This window comes from Dama dama, chromosome 5, assembly GCF_033118175.1.
Source record: "Dama dama isolate Ldn47 chromosome 5, ASM3311817v1, whole genome shotgun sequence".
Taxonomy (NCBI): Eukaryota; Metazoa; Chordata; class Mammalia; order Artiodactyla; family Cervidae; genus Dama; species Dama dama.
The window spans coordinates 121,432,201-121,448,853 of NC_083685.1; the positions used below are offsets into that span (position 1 = coordinate 121,432,201).

General features: G+C 42.4%; 1 protein-coding gene across 2 annotated transcripts in view; it reads right to left on the reverse strand.

The window, feature by feature from the left end:
• Positions 1 to 16,653, reverse strand: part of LOC133057722 (E3 ubiquitin-protein ligase RNF213-like) — a 124,456-nt gene that overhangs the window by 37,425 nt on the left and 70,378 nt on the right. For both annotated transcript variants that reach the window (XM_061144589.1, XM_061144588.1), the window contains 6 exons: positions 16,508 to 16,603; positions 6,257 to 6,375; positions 4,102 to 4,221; positions 3,453 to 3,595; positions 2,743 to 2,878; positions 2,335 to 2,473 (listed from right to left, as the gene is read on the reverse strand). In XM_061144589.1, coding sequence (XP_061000572.1) covers positions 2,335 to 2,473; positions 2,743 to 2,878; positions 3,453 to 3,595; positions 4,102 to 4,221; positions 6,257 to 6,375; positions 16,508 to 16,603 — 753 coding nt within the window. The remainder of the gene's footprint in view (positions 1 to 2,334; positions 2,474 to 2,742; positions 2,879 to 3,452; positions 3,596 to 4,101; positions 4,222 to 6,256; positions 6,376 to 16,507; positions 16,604 to 16,653) is intronic.

Consider the following 16,653-nt stretch of genomic DNA (forward strand, 5'->3'; position numbering starts at 1 on the left):
ATATTGTCACCCTGCTTATTTAACTTATATGCAGAGTACATCATGAGAAATGCTGGGCTGGAGGAAGCACGAGCTGGAATCAAGATAGCCGAGAGAAATATCAATAACCTCAGATATGCAGATGACATCACCCTTATGGCAGAAAGTGAAGAAGAACTAAAGAGCCTCTTGATGAAAGTGAAAGAAGACAGCGAAAAACTTGGCTTAAACCTCAACACTCAGAAAACTAAGATCATGGCATCCAGTCCCATCACTTCATGGAAATGATGGGGAAACGGTAGAAACAATGGCTGACTTTATTTTTCTGGGCTCCAAAATCACTGCAGACTGTCACTGCAGCCATGAACTTAAAAGATGCTTACTCCTTGGAAGGAAAGTTATGACCAACTTAGACAGCATATTAAAAAGCAGAGACATTACTTTGCCAACAAAGGTCTGTTAGTCAAGGCTATGGTTTTTCCAGTAGTCATGTATGGATGTGAGAGTTGGACTATAAAGAAAGCTGATTGCCAAAGAATTGATGCTTTTGAACTGTGGTGTTAGAGAAGACTCCTGAGAGTCCCTTGGACTGCAAGGACATCAACCAGTCCATCCTAAAGGAGATCAGTCCTGGGTGCTCATTGGAAGGACTGATGCTGAAGCTGAAACTCCAATACTTTGGCCACCTCATACGAAGAACTGACTCAGTTGAAAAGACCCTGATGCTGGGAAAGTTTGAGGGCAGGGGGAGAAGGGGATGACAGAGGATGAGATGGCTGGATGACATCACCGACTCAATGGACATGGGTTTGGGTGGACTCCGGGAGTTGGTGATGGATAGGGAGGCCTGGCGTGCTGCGGTTCATGGAGTCGCAAAGAGTCGGACATGACTGAGTGACTGAACTGAACTGAACTGAAGATTAGAGGCAGAACTTGAAAGGTCCTTAATTTTACCTCTAATAAACTGGAATTAGTTCATTGAAAAGGCCCAGTAGTATTATTTTATTTTGTTAGATACCTGTTTTCCAGAACAAGTCACCTATGCTCTTTAAATGAAGAATGACCAGATTCACTTGAAAAGTATGATATTTGAAGAAAAAAAATCAGTTGTGAATAGAATATAATAAAGAAACCAAAGTAAATTCATTTCAGGTTACATTAAAAAAGAAAGCATGTCTTTATCTAAATTACTTCCGTTGAGTATGACTTTTTGTGACCCTATAGACTGTAGCCTGCCAGGCTCCTCTGTCCATGCGATTCTCCAGGCAAGAATACTGGCGTGGATTGCCATGCCCTCCTCCAGGGGATCTTTCCGACCCACGGATCGAACCTGCATCTCTTATGTCTCCTGCATTGGCAGGCACATTCTTCACCACTAGTGGCACTTGGGAAGCCCTGTGAACACCAGCTTATGTAGTTCAGTAAGTGAAGGAAGGGGTGGTGTCAAGGACATAGAAATATAGATTTTTAAGAAGCATTTATCTAAAATCCATACAGAGGAACCAAGAGAAACAAAAATAATTCCAGGTCCAAATCTGATCCTTCAGAAGGTACAACTGGGAAAGAAATGAAAAATAATTAGAGAAAAACACAAAAGCAGAGAAGCCCTACAGTTACAAAAGCAGCCATCAGGAAGCTCACATGGTCCATTCAACCTAGATGTTCCCACATGTCCTTCTTGAAAATAGTGCGGAGATACATCCCCCCCGAATCCAAGCTTCTGGATGAGTTAAGTGTTGTTCTGGAGTCAAAGAAACTGAGGGCCAGACTGATGAAGTCTCAGGTCTTAGACGACCTTGCAGATGGGGTGGGCGGCATCTTCCACTGCCCACCGTGGGATGCAGAGCAACACCCTCTCCCTCAACCACACAGGTTGTCATGGGCTAGTCTTGAGAACAGCATCAAGGTTTGTAGAAAAAGCACCAGGGACAATAAGTGAATACTTTGGGTCTTATTTTCATGGTTATCAAATAACTTCATGCAGGAGGTCTAGGAAAGCAACTTTCTTCCCTCCCGTACATATCTATCACCCCTTTAATTTACCAAGCTAAAACGGCAGCCATGTCTATGGTGATGAACATGGTGGTAAAAGTTTACATCTGACAAGAACAGATGTTCTGGGTTTTGTTTGTTTTGGTTTTCACTATGAAAAAATTTAAAACACACAAAAGTACAGAAAAGAGTCAAGCAAACCCCATACAACTGCCACCTAGACTATCCTGTGCTCTCTGGGGAAAAAAAAGTCGACGGCTCTGAATTTCTCAGAGGTTTGGAAGGAAGCGGCCCCTCAGCTCGGAAAGCCGTGCGCCCTGCCCCCAGTCCGCCACCGCCCCGGGTTTCCTTTCCTGGCGGTACCTGAACGTGCCAGCCTCCTGTAGAGCGTCCTGATTGGAGGCCTCCCTCACCACCCAGTCCTTCACATTGCAGATAGAGTTCTCTTCCTGCTTCATTAAAAGGACGTAGAGGCGCATCTTAGCGACCAGCAAGAAAGTGGCTGTGGAAAAGCAGAGCAGACGTGCATTCAGCACATCCCTGGGCACGGAGCGGTGGGCTCGGCATCCCTGACGCATCCCAGCAGGAAGGGAAGCCCGTCTCCTTTGGCCAGGCCAAGTCTACAGAAATCCCAGAGGTGCATGTAGGTTGCCAGAGAGCCAGCTGCTTCTGGGAGCCATGGAGAGCTACAGCGGGGGGATGATTCATGGACCAAAGGAGAAGCCCAGGCTAGGGTGTGGACAAGAGGGGCTCCCACACCTCTGTACTCACCGTCTTCCTCTAGGAGGTTTAGGAGGATGGAGACCCTCCGAACGCTGCGCTGACAGTCCTCATTCTGGTCTCTGAGCATGCCCACGGCACCCTGAATACAGCTTTTCAGCAGCCTGGTGGTGTCCAGGATCTGCGTCTGTCGACAGACAATCAAGCCTTCCATTTCTGCCACTTACACATCAATACTCATCACTTACACGTCAAGAAAAGCCAGGTGATGCCAGGGACATAAGGTCCTGGCACTGCATGCAGGGGGCACAGTTTTCCTCCTGCCCAAGTTCCTACCACATGTCCTTGTCAAGTTCCCCTTAGAACCACTGTGAGGGAATTCCCTGGCGGTCCAGTGGTAAAGACATTGCACTTTCACTACCATGGGCCTGGGTTCAATCCCTGGTCAGGGAACTATTAACAAGACCCTGCAAGCCATGTCGTGTGGCCAAAAGAAAAAAAAAATCTACTACAAGACAATCCTATGTGCCTGGGGACCTTGTCAGGGGTCAAGCAACAGAGCAAAACTGACTAGGGGACACCAGGAAAAGCCAAGGTCAGATCTGCTGCTGGTGATCTCACCTGCACTCACAGAGGCAGGGAGAGGAGGGCTGGGCTGAGCCCTGCCAGCTGACTCCACTCCTCGGACCCCTGGGTGTAAGTCTGAGGAAGGGGAGCCCACAGCTTGAGGGCTTAGAGGGCCAGAAAGAGTGAGAACTTACATCATGTTCTGGTCCGAAGCCTGGGCTATCATTTGTCTCAGGACTTTCTGTCTCCATTTTTACCTCTACCACTTGCTGCGACGTGACTGCCTCAGTTTCCATCAGCTCCTCACCATCTTCTTGGGCTCGGCGGCCCACCCCCACTGCAAAGAAGTAAAACAATGGAGCTACTGTTCAGAGGCAGAAGTGGTGGTGGGGAGCGCTGGCAACATCGTGTGCGTTGTGTGCTGGGGATCTGTCCGGGTTTCCCTCGCACCAGCCCCAGGAAGGGGCCCCAAAGGAGAGACCGTCAGTCACATAGATCAGCCTCCATTTGCCCACTGGACGTGGTCCACCAGTGGCAACCCGAGCTTCCATCCTGGGTTCAGATGGCTGATCCCGAAGCCAGGGTAAACAGAATCTGACATGTTCCACAGGCACCTGCAAAGACCGTGTGGAAATACTGCCTTCTCCTGGCCTTGGAAGTAGGAGACAGTGCCCTGGAGTCATCAATACTCAGTTCAGCAAATGTGTCCCAAGCTCTTGCCAAGGGGCAGGTGTTGGACTTGGGGGACAGTAGCCTGAGGACCTGTCCTCGCGGCAGAGTGCACACCTCCTGGCTTCTGCTCCCACCATCCTACCTCCCCAAGGACCTTTTCTCCAGACTCACCCTTAGGGGGATCTTCTGGTTTAAACAGCTGGCTGATGGCCACATCCTGCAGTTTAGTTACGTCTGAAACCATGACTGTGGATCTCCGGAGGTCGTCGATGTGCACAGAATGCCACAGCCCTGGGAAAACAAGCCCCAGAATCTTCCCTGTGTCTGCTGGTTTCTTCCTGACAGTTGTAAGCAGGGATACACCACTGTCCTGACATTTTAACATACGGTTGAATGAATGATTTGTATCCTAAAGTCTAATCCCTTGAACATATATGGGAAACATATAGATGTCACACTATAGATGTTAACAACCTTAGCATGAAAATCAGTTTTAAGAACTGAAATGACTAATACAAAACAGTATTTAAAGAAGGCTTATTATTCTTTTATAAATGTATTATTAAACTTTCTGTATCGTAATCAGTAGAGGGGTGTGAGACACCAGCAAGGTTTGCCTCTTATTAACTACTAAATTATTAAACTAAATTATTATTTGCCTATTTCTAGAATACCAATTTTCTCATACAGCAGATTCCTTGGAGATTCTTTAGGATCAGGTCCCAACAAAACAAATATTACAATAAATCAAATCACACAAGTTTTTTGGTTTCACAGTGTCTATAAAAATTGTTTATACTACACTGTATTTTATTAAGTGTGTAATAGCATTATGTCTCAAACACGACATACATGCCTTAATTAAAAAATACTTGGGACATTCCTGGTGGTCCAGTTGTAAACAATCCACCTGCCAAAGCAGGAGACACAGGTTCAGTCCCTGGTCTGGGAAGATTACACAAGCCTCAGGGCAACTACGCCTGTGCATCACCACTACTGAGCCAGATCAGTGCTCTGCAATAAGAGAAGCCACCGCGGTAAGTCTGAGCACCACAACTAGAGAAAGTCCAAGCATAGCAATGAAGACCCAGTGCAGCCTAAAGTACACAAATAAAAATACTGTACTGCACACACACAAAATAAAACAACCCAAAATACTATATTGCTGAAAAATGCTAACCATCATCCTAGCTTTCATCTAGTCGTAGTAGTAACACAAAAGGTCACTCTGATCACAGGTCACCACAGCACATATAATAATGAAAATGCTTAAAACAGTTTGAGAATTATCTCAAATACTTGAGACAATTCAGAGACATTGACGTGAGCAAAGGCCTTCAGAAAAATGGCACTGAGAGACTTGGCACAAGCCTTCAATTTGTAAGAAATGCAGTATCTGTGGAGTGCAATAAAGCAAAGTGCAATTAAACAAGGTGTGCCTATGTAGTAAATATTTGGTGAGTCTTCCTCAGAAAAAAAAGAGAGAGATTTAAGATAGCATTTTCTGACCCCAGGAGCAGGCATTAAGTATCCACACATTCATAACAATGCTAGTGGGAAATATCTTTCTGCATTATCCATATAGTAAAAGGGGAGGAACCAGAGATTAATCAAGCATTTATCAACAAATACTGAAATGAAGTACTGTATGTTGCAGCAGCCAGTCTGAAGATGAAGTGTTTTTGTTTTTCGCATCAATCAGCTTTAAGAAATCTAATTGCATTTGAAACAAATACAGTTGAGATTATGTGTGTGTGCTCAGTCACTCAGTTGTGTCTAACTCTTTGTGACCCCATTGACTGTAGCCTGCCAGGCTCCTCTGTCCATGGAAATTTTCCAAGGACAGAAATTTTCTGGAAATTTTCCAGGCAAGGAAATGGAGTGGGTTGCCATTTCTTCCTCCAGGCCATCTTCCGAACCCAGAGATGCAACCTGCATCTCCTGTGTCTCCTGCATTGGCAGGCAGATTCTTTACCACTGAGCCACCTGGGAGGACCACTGAGATTAACACTAATCTTCTAATATCAGACTTTGTACATCATAGGACCAAACAGTGGCTTGGGGAAAGAATCCACCAACAATGCAGGAGACTGTCTGCAATGCAGCAGATGTAGGTTTGATCCCGGGGTTGGGAAGATGCCCTGGAGATGGAAATGGCAACCCACTCCTGGAAAATCCCAGGGACAGAGGAGCCTGGCGGGCTATAGTCCATGGGATCGTAAGAGTTGGACATGACTTAGTGACAAAACCACCACCACCGCAGGACCAAGTTCGAAATAACTTAAATATTATTATACAAACATATTCACAAATATTTCGGTCCTACCTCCATGGAATCCTACATAGGACGTTCCACTTCCCATCCGGGACAGTTTTGTGATAAAATAGACCAAGATATAGTTCTCATTTCCTTGTATCTTGTTGATTTCATTTATAGCAGAATACCTATTTTAAAAACAAAAAAAGCAAAGACAAAACAAAACAAAAAAACTAAGAAAAAACAAAATGAACACTGCAAAATGATTAAAGGGTGTCCTCAAAGAGGTCAAGTTTCATCTCACTTTTTTTTTTAACTGTACATAAATTTCACACCTTCATGCTTGTTATCCTCTCTTACAAGAGAACAGGGGCAAGACTTCTCTAAATAGTCTCACTTCTTTCCCCTATTCCTGTGTTCCTCTCCTTTGAAATGGCATTTTTTAATTGGTCAGGAACCCTCTCTTATAATGCTTAATAAGCTTGGCCAGATGCTACTAAGTGTAAGGATAGTGCTCTTGTCCATTTCAAGAAACAGAGTTCTGTGAACAGATAACCAAAGGACAAAGATAATCATGATGCGAAATATGGCTTCAAATGCTTTGGAAGGTCCAAAAATTACTTTTACTTTAACATCAAGTAATAAGGGGATGCAGTTAATTCTAAAAGCATCAAATTTCCACTACAAACAATTTAAAGCTGTCAAATAAATACAACTGAAAGCATTTAAATACCATTAAGGCCTCTGAACTTGCAGTAAATTCATATCACGTAATTTAAAATGAATAATGACCCGGAGGAGGAGCCAAGATGGCGGAGGAGTAGGACGGGGAGACCAGGTTCTCTCCTACAAATTCATCAAAAGAATATCTGAACGCAGAGCAAACTTCACAAAAAACTTCTGATCGCTAGCTGAGGTCATCAGGCGCCCAGAAAAACAGCCCATTGTCTTCGAAAGGAGGTAGGACAAAATATAAAAGATAAAATGTGAGACAAAAGAGCTAAGGACGGAGATCCGTCCCGGGAAGGGAGTCTTTAGAGGACGTTTCCAGACACCGGGAAACCCTCGCACTGGCGGGCCTGGGGGAAGTGTTTGAATTTAGGAGGGCAACCTGACTAGGAGGGAAACAATAAATAAAACCACAGATTACGTGCCTAAAAGCAACTCTCAGCAGAAAAGTACCCCAGACACCCGCATCCGCCACCAGCAAGTGGGGGCCGCTCGGAGAGGAGCGGGTGGCATTGCTTGAGGTAGGGTCCGGGCCTGAGTGCCCTGAGGACAATCGGAGGGAGCTTTGTGAGTTGCCAACTTGAATCGTGGGAGAGCAAAAGAGAGAGAAAATTAACCGACCCGAACACGCTGCCGGCCGTTCGCAGAACAAAGGGACCGAGAAAGTCCAGAGAAGAGCTTGCAGACTGCGGACCGGCCCAGCCCCGCCGGAGGCGGGAGCAGGTCGCGGCGAGACACAGGGCGCAGGCACCTGACCGGCGCGGGCAGGGGCTGGGGCTGGGGATGTAGAGGGCAGAAGGCGCACGCACCCGACTGGCGCCGGCGGTAATCGAGATTGGGACCGTGGAAGGGAGTGGGCGCACCGCACCCGGGGAAAGTGCGCCGTCAAGCCCCTGGCTGCCTGGACCGCTCTGACTGGGAAGGCACAAGAGCGGACGCAGCCTTTTGTTCCGCGCTTTTGTGGAACACCTGAGGCCTGGAGCTGCGCGCGGGGCGCGCTCCATATGGAGCAGCCGGGAGCCTGAGCAGCGCAGACGGAGAAAGCAGCGCCAGCCTCTCCCCGCAGCGCCAACTCCTCCCCACAGCGCTAGCCCCTCCCCGCAGCGTGACGGAACTAGCTACCTGAATAAGAGTCCACCTCCGCCCGCCTGTGTCAGGGCGGAAATGAGGCTCTGAAGAAACCGGCAAACAGAAGCCAAATAAACAAAGGGAACCGCTTCAGAAGGGACCGGTGCAACAGATTAAAATCCCTGTAGAAAACACCGATTACACAGGAAGGGGCCTGTAGATATCGAGAAATATAAGCTGGAACGAGGAGATATCTGAAACTGAGCCGAACCCACACTGACCGCAACAGCTCCAGAGAAATTCCTAGATATATTTTTACCTTTTTTTTTTTTTTAAGTAAGAAAAAAAAATTTTTTTTTAATTTTTTTCTTTTTTATTTTTTCTTTTATTTTCCTTTAAAATTCCCTATTACTCCCCCATTACTCCTTAACTTTCATTTTCATAGATTTTTATGATTTTTTTAATTAGGGACAATTCTTTTTTTTTTTTCCTCCTTTTTCTCTTCTATTTTCTATTTTTCTTTTTCTCTTATTTCTTTTAAAGTCCTCTAGTACTCCTCTACTACTCCTTAATTTTAATTTTCAATAACACTATAACCTTACCAAAAAAAAAAAAAAAGAGAAGCCCTATTTTTAAACTGAACTTCATATATATTTTTAAAATTTTTTGTGTGTGTTTTGGTTTTTGTTTTTAATATAGTATTTTTAAGAGTCTAACCTCCACTCTAGATTTTTAATCTTTGTTTTTCAGTATGTGATATACATTGTGAACATTTAAGAATCCAATATTCAGTTCCCATTTTTATTCAGGAGTGTGTTGATTACTCTCTCCCAATCTTGACTCTCTGTTTCCTACCTCAGAACACCTCTATTTCCTCCTTTCCCCTTCTCTTCCCAATCCAATTCTGTGAATCTTGGTGGGTGTCTGGGCTACGGAGAACACTCTGGGAACAGACAACTGCATAGATCTGTCTCTCTCCTCTTGAGTCCCCTTTTTTCTCCTCCTGCTCATCACTATCTCCCTCCTCCCTCTCCTCTTCTTCATGTAACTCTGTGTACCTCTCTGGGCGTCCCTAACGGGGGAGAATCTTTTCGCCATTAACCTAGAAGTTTTATTATCAGTGCTGTATAGTTGGAGAAGTCCTGAGACTACAGGAAGAATAAAACTAAAATCCAGAGGCAGGAGACTTAAGCCCAAAACCAGAGAACACCAGAAAACTCCTGACTACATGGAAATTTAAGTAATAAGTGACCGTCCAAAAGCCTCCATACCTACACTGAAACCAACCACCACCCAAGAGCCAATAAGTTTTAGAGCAAGACATACCACGCAAATTCTCCAGCAATGCAGGAACATAGCCCTAAATGTCAACATACAGGCTGCCCAAGGTGACACCTAACACATGGACCCATCTCAAAACTCATTACTGAGCACTCCATTGCTCTCCAGAGAGAAGAAATCAAGTTCCACGCACCAGAACACCGACGCAAACTTCCCTAACCAGGAAACCTTGACAAGCCAATCGTCTAACCCCACCCACTGGGTAAAACCTCCGCAATAAAAAGGAACCACAGACCTCCAGAATACAGAAAGCCCAGTCCAGACACAGCAATCTAAACAAGATGAAAAGGCAGAGAAATACCCAACAGGTAAAGGAACATGAAAAATGCCCACCAAGTCAAACAAAAGAGGAGGAGATAGGGAATCTACCTGAAAAAGAATTTAGAATAATGATAATAAAAATGATCCAAAATCTTGAAAACAAAATGGAGCAACAGATAAATAGCCTGGAGACAAAGATTGAAAAGATGCAAGAAATGTTTAATAAAGACGTAGAAGAAATAAAAAAGAGTCAATTAAAAATGAATAATGCAATGAATGAGATCAAAAACACTCTGGAGGGAACCAACAGTAGAATAACGGAGACAGAAGATAGGATAAGTGAGGTAGAAGATAAAATGGTGGAAATAAATGAAGCAGAGAGGAAAAAAGAAAAAAGGATCAAAAGAAATGAGGACAACCTTAGGGACCTCTGGGACAATGTGAAACGCCCCAACATTCGAATCATAGGAGTCCCAGAAGAAGAAGACAAAAAGAAAGGCCATGAGAAAATACTCGAGGAGATAATAGCTGAAAACTTCCCTAAAATGGGGAAGGAAATAGCCACCCAAGTCCAAGAAACCCAGAGAGTCCCAAACAGGATAAACCCAAGGCGAAACACCCCAAGACACATATTAATCAAATTAACAAAGATCAAACACAAAGAACAAATATTAAAAGCAGCAAGGGAGAAACAACAAATAACACACAAAGGGATTCCCATAAGGATAACAGCTGATCTATCAATAGAAACCCTCCAGGCCAGAAGGGAATGGCAGGACATACTGAAAGTAATGAAAGAAAATAACCTACAACTAGATTACTGTACCCAGCAAGGATCTCATTCAGATATGAAGGAGAATTCAAAAGCTTTACAGACAAGCAAAAGCTGAGAGAATTCAGCACCACCAAACCAGCTCTTCAACAAATGCTAAAGCATCTTCACTAGACAGGAAACACAGAAAGGTTGTATAAACGTGAATCCAAAACAACAAAGTAAATGGCAACGGGACCACACCTATCAATAATTACCTTAAATGTAAATGGGTTGAATGCCCCAACCAAAAGACAAAGATTGGCTGAATGGATACAAAAACAAGACCCCTATATATGCTGTCTACAAGAGACCCACCTCAAAGCAAGAGACACATACAGACTAAAAGTGAAGGGCTGGAAAAAAATATTTCACGCAAACAGAGACCAAAAGAAAGCAGGAGTCGCAATACTCATATCAGATAAAATAGACTTTCAAATAAAGGATGTGAAAAGAGACAAAGAAGGACACTACATAATGATCAAAGGATTAATCCAAGAAGAAGATATAACAATTATAAATATATATGCACCCAACATAGGAGCACCGCAATATGTACGGCAAACGCTAACGAGTATGAAAGAGGAAATTAATAGTAACACAATAATAGTGGGAGACTTTAATACCCCACTCACAACTATGGATAGATCAACTAAACAGAAAATTAACAAGGAAACACAAACCTTAAATGACACAATGGACCAGCTAGACCTAATTGATATCTATAGGACATTTCACCCCAAAACAATCAACTTCACCTTTTTCTCAAGTGCACATGGAACCTTCTCCAGAATAGATCACATCCTGGGCCATAAATCTGGTCTTGGAAAATTCAAAAAAATTGAAATCATTCCAGTCATCTTTTCTGACCACAGTGCAGTAAGATTAGATCTCAATTACAGGAAAAAAAATTGTTAAAAATTCAAACATATGGAGGCTAAATAACACGCTTCTGAATAACCAACAAATCATAGAAGAAATCAAAAAAGAAATCAAAATATGTATAGAAATGAATGAAAATGAAAACACAACAACCCAAAACCTATGGGACACTGTAAAAGCAGTGCTAAGGGGAAGGTTCATAGCATTACAGGCTTACATCAAGAAACAAGAAAAAAGCCAAATAAATAACCTAACTCTACACCTAAAGCAATTAGAGAAGGAAGAAATGAAGAACCCCAGAGTTAGCAGAAGGAAAGAAATCTTAAAAATTAGGGCAGAAATAAATGCAAAAGAAACTAAAGAGACCATAGCAAAAATCAACAAAGCTAAAAGCTGGTTTTTTGAAAAAATAAACAAAATTGACAAACCATTAGCAAGACTCATTAAGAAACAAAGAGAGAAGAACCAAATTAACAAAATTAGAAATGAAAATGGAGAGATCACAACAGACAACACTGAAATACAAAGGATCATAAGAGACTACTACCAGCAGCTCTATGCCAATAAAATGGACAACTTGGATGAAATGGACAAATTCTTAGAAAAGTATAACTTTCCAAAACTGAACCAGGAAGAAATAGAAGATCTTAACAGACCCATCACAAGCAAGGAAATCGAAACTGTCATCAAAAATCTTCCAGCAAACAAAAGCCCAGGACCAGATGGCTTCACAGCTGAATTCTACCAAAAATTTAGAGAAGAGCTAACACCTATCTTACTCAAACTCTTCCAGAAAATTGCAGATGAAGGTAAGCTTCCTAATTCATTCTATGAGGCCACCATCACCCTAATTCCAAAACCAGGCAAAGATGCCACAAAAAAAGAAAACTACAGGCCAATATCACTGATGAACATAGATGCAAACATCCTTAACAAAATTCTAGCAAACAGAATCCAACAACATATTAAAAAAATCATACACCATGACCAAGTGGGCTTTATCCCAGGAATGCAAGGATTCTTTAATATCCGCAAATCAATCAATGTAATACACCACATTAACAAATTGAAAGATAAAAACCATATGATTATCTCAATAGATGCAGAGAAAGCCTTTGACAAAATTCAACACCCATTTATGATTAAAACTCTCCAGAAAACAGGAATAGAAGGAACATACCTCAACATAATAAAAGCTATATATGACAAACCCACAGCAAGTATCACCCTGAATGGTGAAAAATTGAAAGCATTTCCCCTGAAATTAGGAACAAGACAAGGGTGCCCACTCTCACCACTACTATTCAACATAGTGTTGGAAGTTTTGGCCACAGCAATCAGAGCAGAAAAAGAAGTAAAAGGAATCCAGATAGGAAAAGAAGAAGTGAAACTCTCGCTGTTTGCAGATGACATGATCCTCTACATAGAAAACCCTAAAGACTCTTCCAGAAAATTACTAGAGCTAATCAATGAATATAGTAAAGTTGTAGGATATAAAATTAACACACAAAAATCCCTTGCATTCCTATATACTAACAATGAAAAAACAGAAAGAGAAATTAAGGAAACAATACCATTCACCATTGCAACAAAAAGAATAAGATACTTAGGAGTATATCTACCTAAAGAAACAAAAGACCTATACATAAAAAACTATAAAACACTGATGAAAGAAATCAAAGAGGACACAAACAGATGGAGAAACATACCATGCTCATGGATTGGAAGAATCAATATTGTCAAAATGGCTATTCTACCCAAAGCAATCTACAGATTCAATGCAATCCCTATCAAGCTACCAACGGTATTTTTCACAGAACTAGAACAAATAATTTCACAATTTGTATGGAAATACAAAAAACCTCGAATAGCCAAAGTAATCTTGAGAAAGAAGAATGGAACTGGAGGAATCAACCTGCCTGACTTCAGACTCTACTACAAAGCCACAGTCATCAAGACAGTATGGTACTGGCACAAAGACAGAAATATAGATCAATGGAACAGAATAGAAAGCCCAGAGATAAATCCACGAACTTATGGACACCTTATCTTTGACAAAGGAGGCAAGGATATACAATGGAAAAAAGACAACCTCTTTAACAAGTGGTGCTGGGAAAGCTGGTCAACCACTTGTAAAAGAATGAAACTAGAACACTTTCTAACACCATACACAAAAATAAACTCAAAATGGATTAAAGATCTAAATGTAAGACCATAAACTATAAAACTCCTAGAGGAGAACATAGGCAAAACACTCTCCGACATAAACCACAGCAAGATCCTCTATGACCCACCTCCCAGAATATTGGAAATAAAAGCAAAACTAAACAAATGGGACCTAATGAAACTTAAAAGCTTTTGCACAACAAAGGAAAGTATAAGTAAGGTGAAAAGACAGCCCTCAGATTGGGAGAAAATAATAGCAAATGAAGAAACAGACAAAGGATTAATCTCAAAAATATACAAGCAACTCTTGAAGCTCAATTCCAGAAAAATAAATGACCCAATCAAAAAATGGGCCAAAGAACTAAACAGACATTTCTCCAAAGAAGACATACAGATGGCTAACAAACACATGAAAAGATGCTCAACATCACTCATTATCAGAGAAATGCAAATCAAAACCACAATGAGGTACCATTACACACCAGTCAGGATGGCTGCTATCCAAAAGTCTATAAGCAATAAATGCTGGAGAGGGTGTGGAGAAAAGGGAACCCTCTTACACTGTTGGTGGGAATGCAAACTATGGAAATGGTGGGAATGCCGCTATGGAAAACAGTGTGGAGATTTCTTAAAAAACTGGAAATAGAACTGCCATATGACCCAGCAATCCCACTTCTGGGCATACACACTGAGGAAACCAGATCTGAAAGAGACACGTGCACCCCAATGTTCATTGCAGCACTGTTTATAATAGCCAGGACATGGAAGCAACCTAGATGCCCATCAGCAGATGAATGGATAAGGAAGCTGTGGTACATATACACCATGGAATATTACTCAGCCGTTAAAAAGAATTCATTTGAACCAGTTCTAATGAGATGGATAAAACTGGAGCCCATTATACAGAGTGAAGTAAGCCAAAAAGATAAAGAACATTACAGCATACTAACACATATAAATGGAATTTAGAAAGATGGTAATGACAACCCTATATGCAAAACAGAAAAAGAGACACAGAAGTACAGAACAGACTTTTGAACTCTGTTGGAGAAGGTGAGGGTGGGATGTTTCAAAAGAACAGCATGTATATTATCTATGGTGAAACAGATCACCAGCCCAGGTGGGATGCATGAGACAAGTGCTCGGGCCTGGTGCACTGGGAAGACCCAGAGGAATCGGGTGGAGAGGGAGGTGGGAGGGGGGATCGGGTTGGGGAATACGTGTAAATCTATGGCTGATTCATATCAATGTATGACAAAACCCACTGAAAAAATAAATAAATAAATAAAGGGAAAAAAAATAAAATAAAATGAATAATGACCAAATCATGTCAGCTAAAATATGTTTCAACGATACTCTCTTATATCCTGCTAACATTCTGTTATTTATACTTCTTGCATTTGTCTATTTTTCCATTGTTAAGAGCCTTTTCAGGACTGCAAGGAGATCCAACCAGTCTATCCTAAAGGAGATCAGTCCTGGGTGTTCATTGGAAGGACTTATGCTGAAACTCCAGGACTTTGGCCGCCTCATGCAAAGAGTTGACTCATTGGAAAAGACCCTGATGCTGGGAGGGATTGGGGGCAGGAGGACAAGGGGACGATAGAGGATGAGATGGTTGGATGGCATCACCAACTCGATCGAGACGGGTTTGAGTAAACTCTGGGGGTTGGTGATGGGCAGGGAGGCCTGGCGTGCTGCAATTCATGGGGTCGCAAAGAGTCGGACATGATTGAGTGAACTGAACTGAACTGAACTGAACTGAAGAGCCTTTTCTCTCTTTGTTTCTCTAGTCCATATTTAGGGGAATGAAAATGGAGAATAATTTTTATTTCTATGTTTATTCTGATACTATACAATTTTTAAAGAAAAAATTCTTTAGGAGCTCCTGAATAAATTTGGGGTATCCTATGGACATGGAACAACAGACTGGTTCCAAATAGGAAAAGGAGTATGTCAAGGTTGCATATTATCACCCTGCTTATTTAGCTTATATGCAGAGTACATCATGAGAAATGCTGGGCTGGAGGAAGCACAAACTGAAATCAAGATTGCCAGGAGAAACATCAATAACCTCAGATATGCAGATGACACCACCCTTATGGCAGAAGGTTAAGAGGAACTAAAAATCTCTTGATGAAAGTGAAAGAGGAGAGTGAAAAAGTTGGCTTAAAGTTCAACATTCAGTAAACTAAGATCATGGCATCCAGTCCCATCACTTCATGGAAATGATGGGGAAACAGTGGAAACAATGGCTGACTTTATTTTTCTGGGCTCCAAAATCACTGAAGATGGTGGTTGCAGCCATGAAATTAAAAGATGCTTACTCCTAGGAAGGAAAGTTATGACCAACCTAAACAGCACATGACATCTGGCCCCATCAATTCATGGCAAATAGATGGGGAGACAGTGGAAACAGTGTCAGAATTTATTTTTGGGGGGGGCTCCAAAATCACTGCAGCTGGTGATTGCTGCCATGAACTTAAAAGATGCTTACTCCTGGAAGGAAAATTATGACCAACCTAGACAGCATATTAAAAAGCAGAGACATTACTTTTGCCAACAAAGGTTCATCTAGTCAAGGCTATGGTTTTTCCAGTGGTCATGTATGGATGTGAGACTTGGACTGTGAAGAAAGCTGAGTGCCGAAGAATTGATGCTTTTGAACTGTGGTGTTGGAGAAGACTCTTGAGAGTCCCTTGGACTGCAAGGAGATCCAACCAGCCCATCCTAAGGCATATCAGTCCTGGGTGTTCATTGGAAGGACTGATGTTGAAGCTGAAACTCCAATACTTTGGCCACCTCATGCGAAGAGTTGACTCATTGGAAAAGACGCTGATGCTGGGAGGGATTCTGGGCAGGGGGAGAAGGTGACGACAGAGGATGAGATGGCTGGATGGCATCACCAACTCGATGGACATGAGTTTGAGCAACCTCCGGGAGTTTGTGATGGACAGGGAGGCCTGGCGAGCTGCGATTCATGGGGTCTCAAAGAGTCAGACACGACTGAGCGACTGAACTAACTAACTATGTAGTTTCTGAGAAAAAGAAAAAAGACATACTTAGCTGAGGCGATGAGCTGAGCACTGTGACTTCCATCTTCAAAATCTGTTTGAATAACCAGAATTTTACACCTGGCTGTGTGAGCTAAGCAGTTTCTGAAAGAAAAAGGAAATTATCCAAGTGAGTTTTCTGTCCTAAAAGTTGG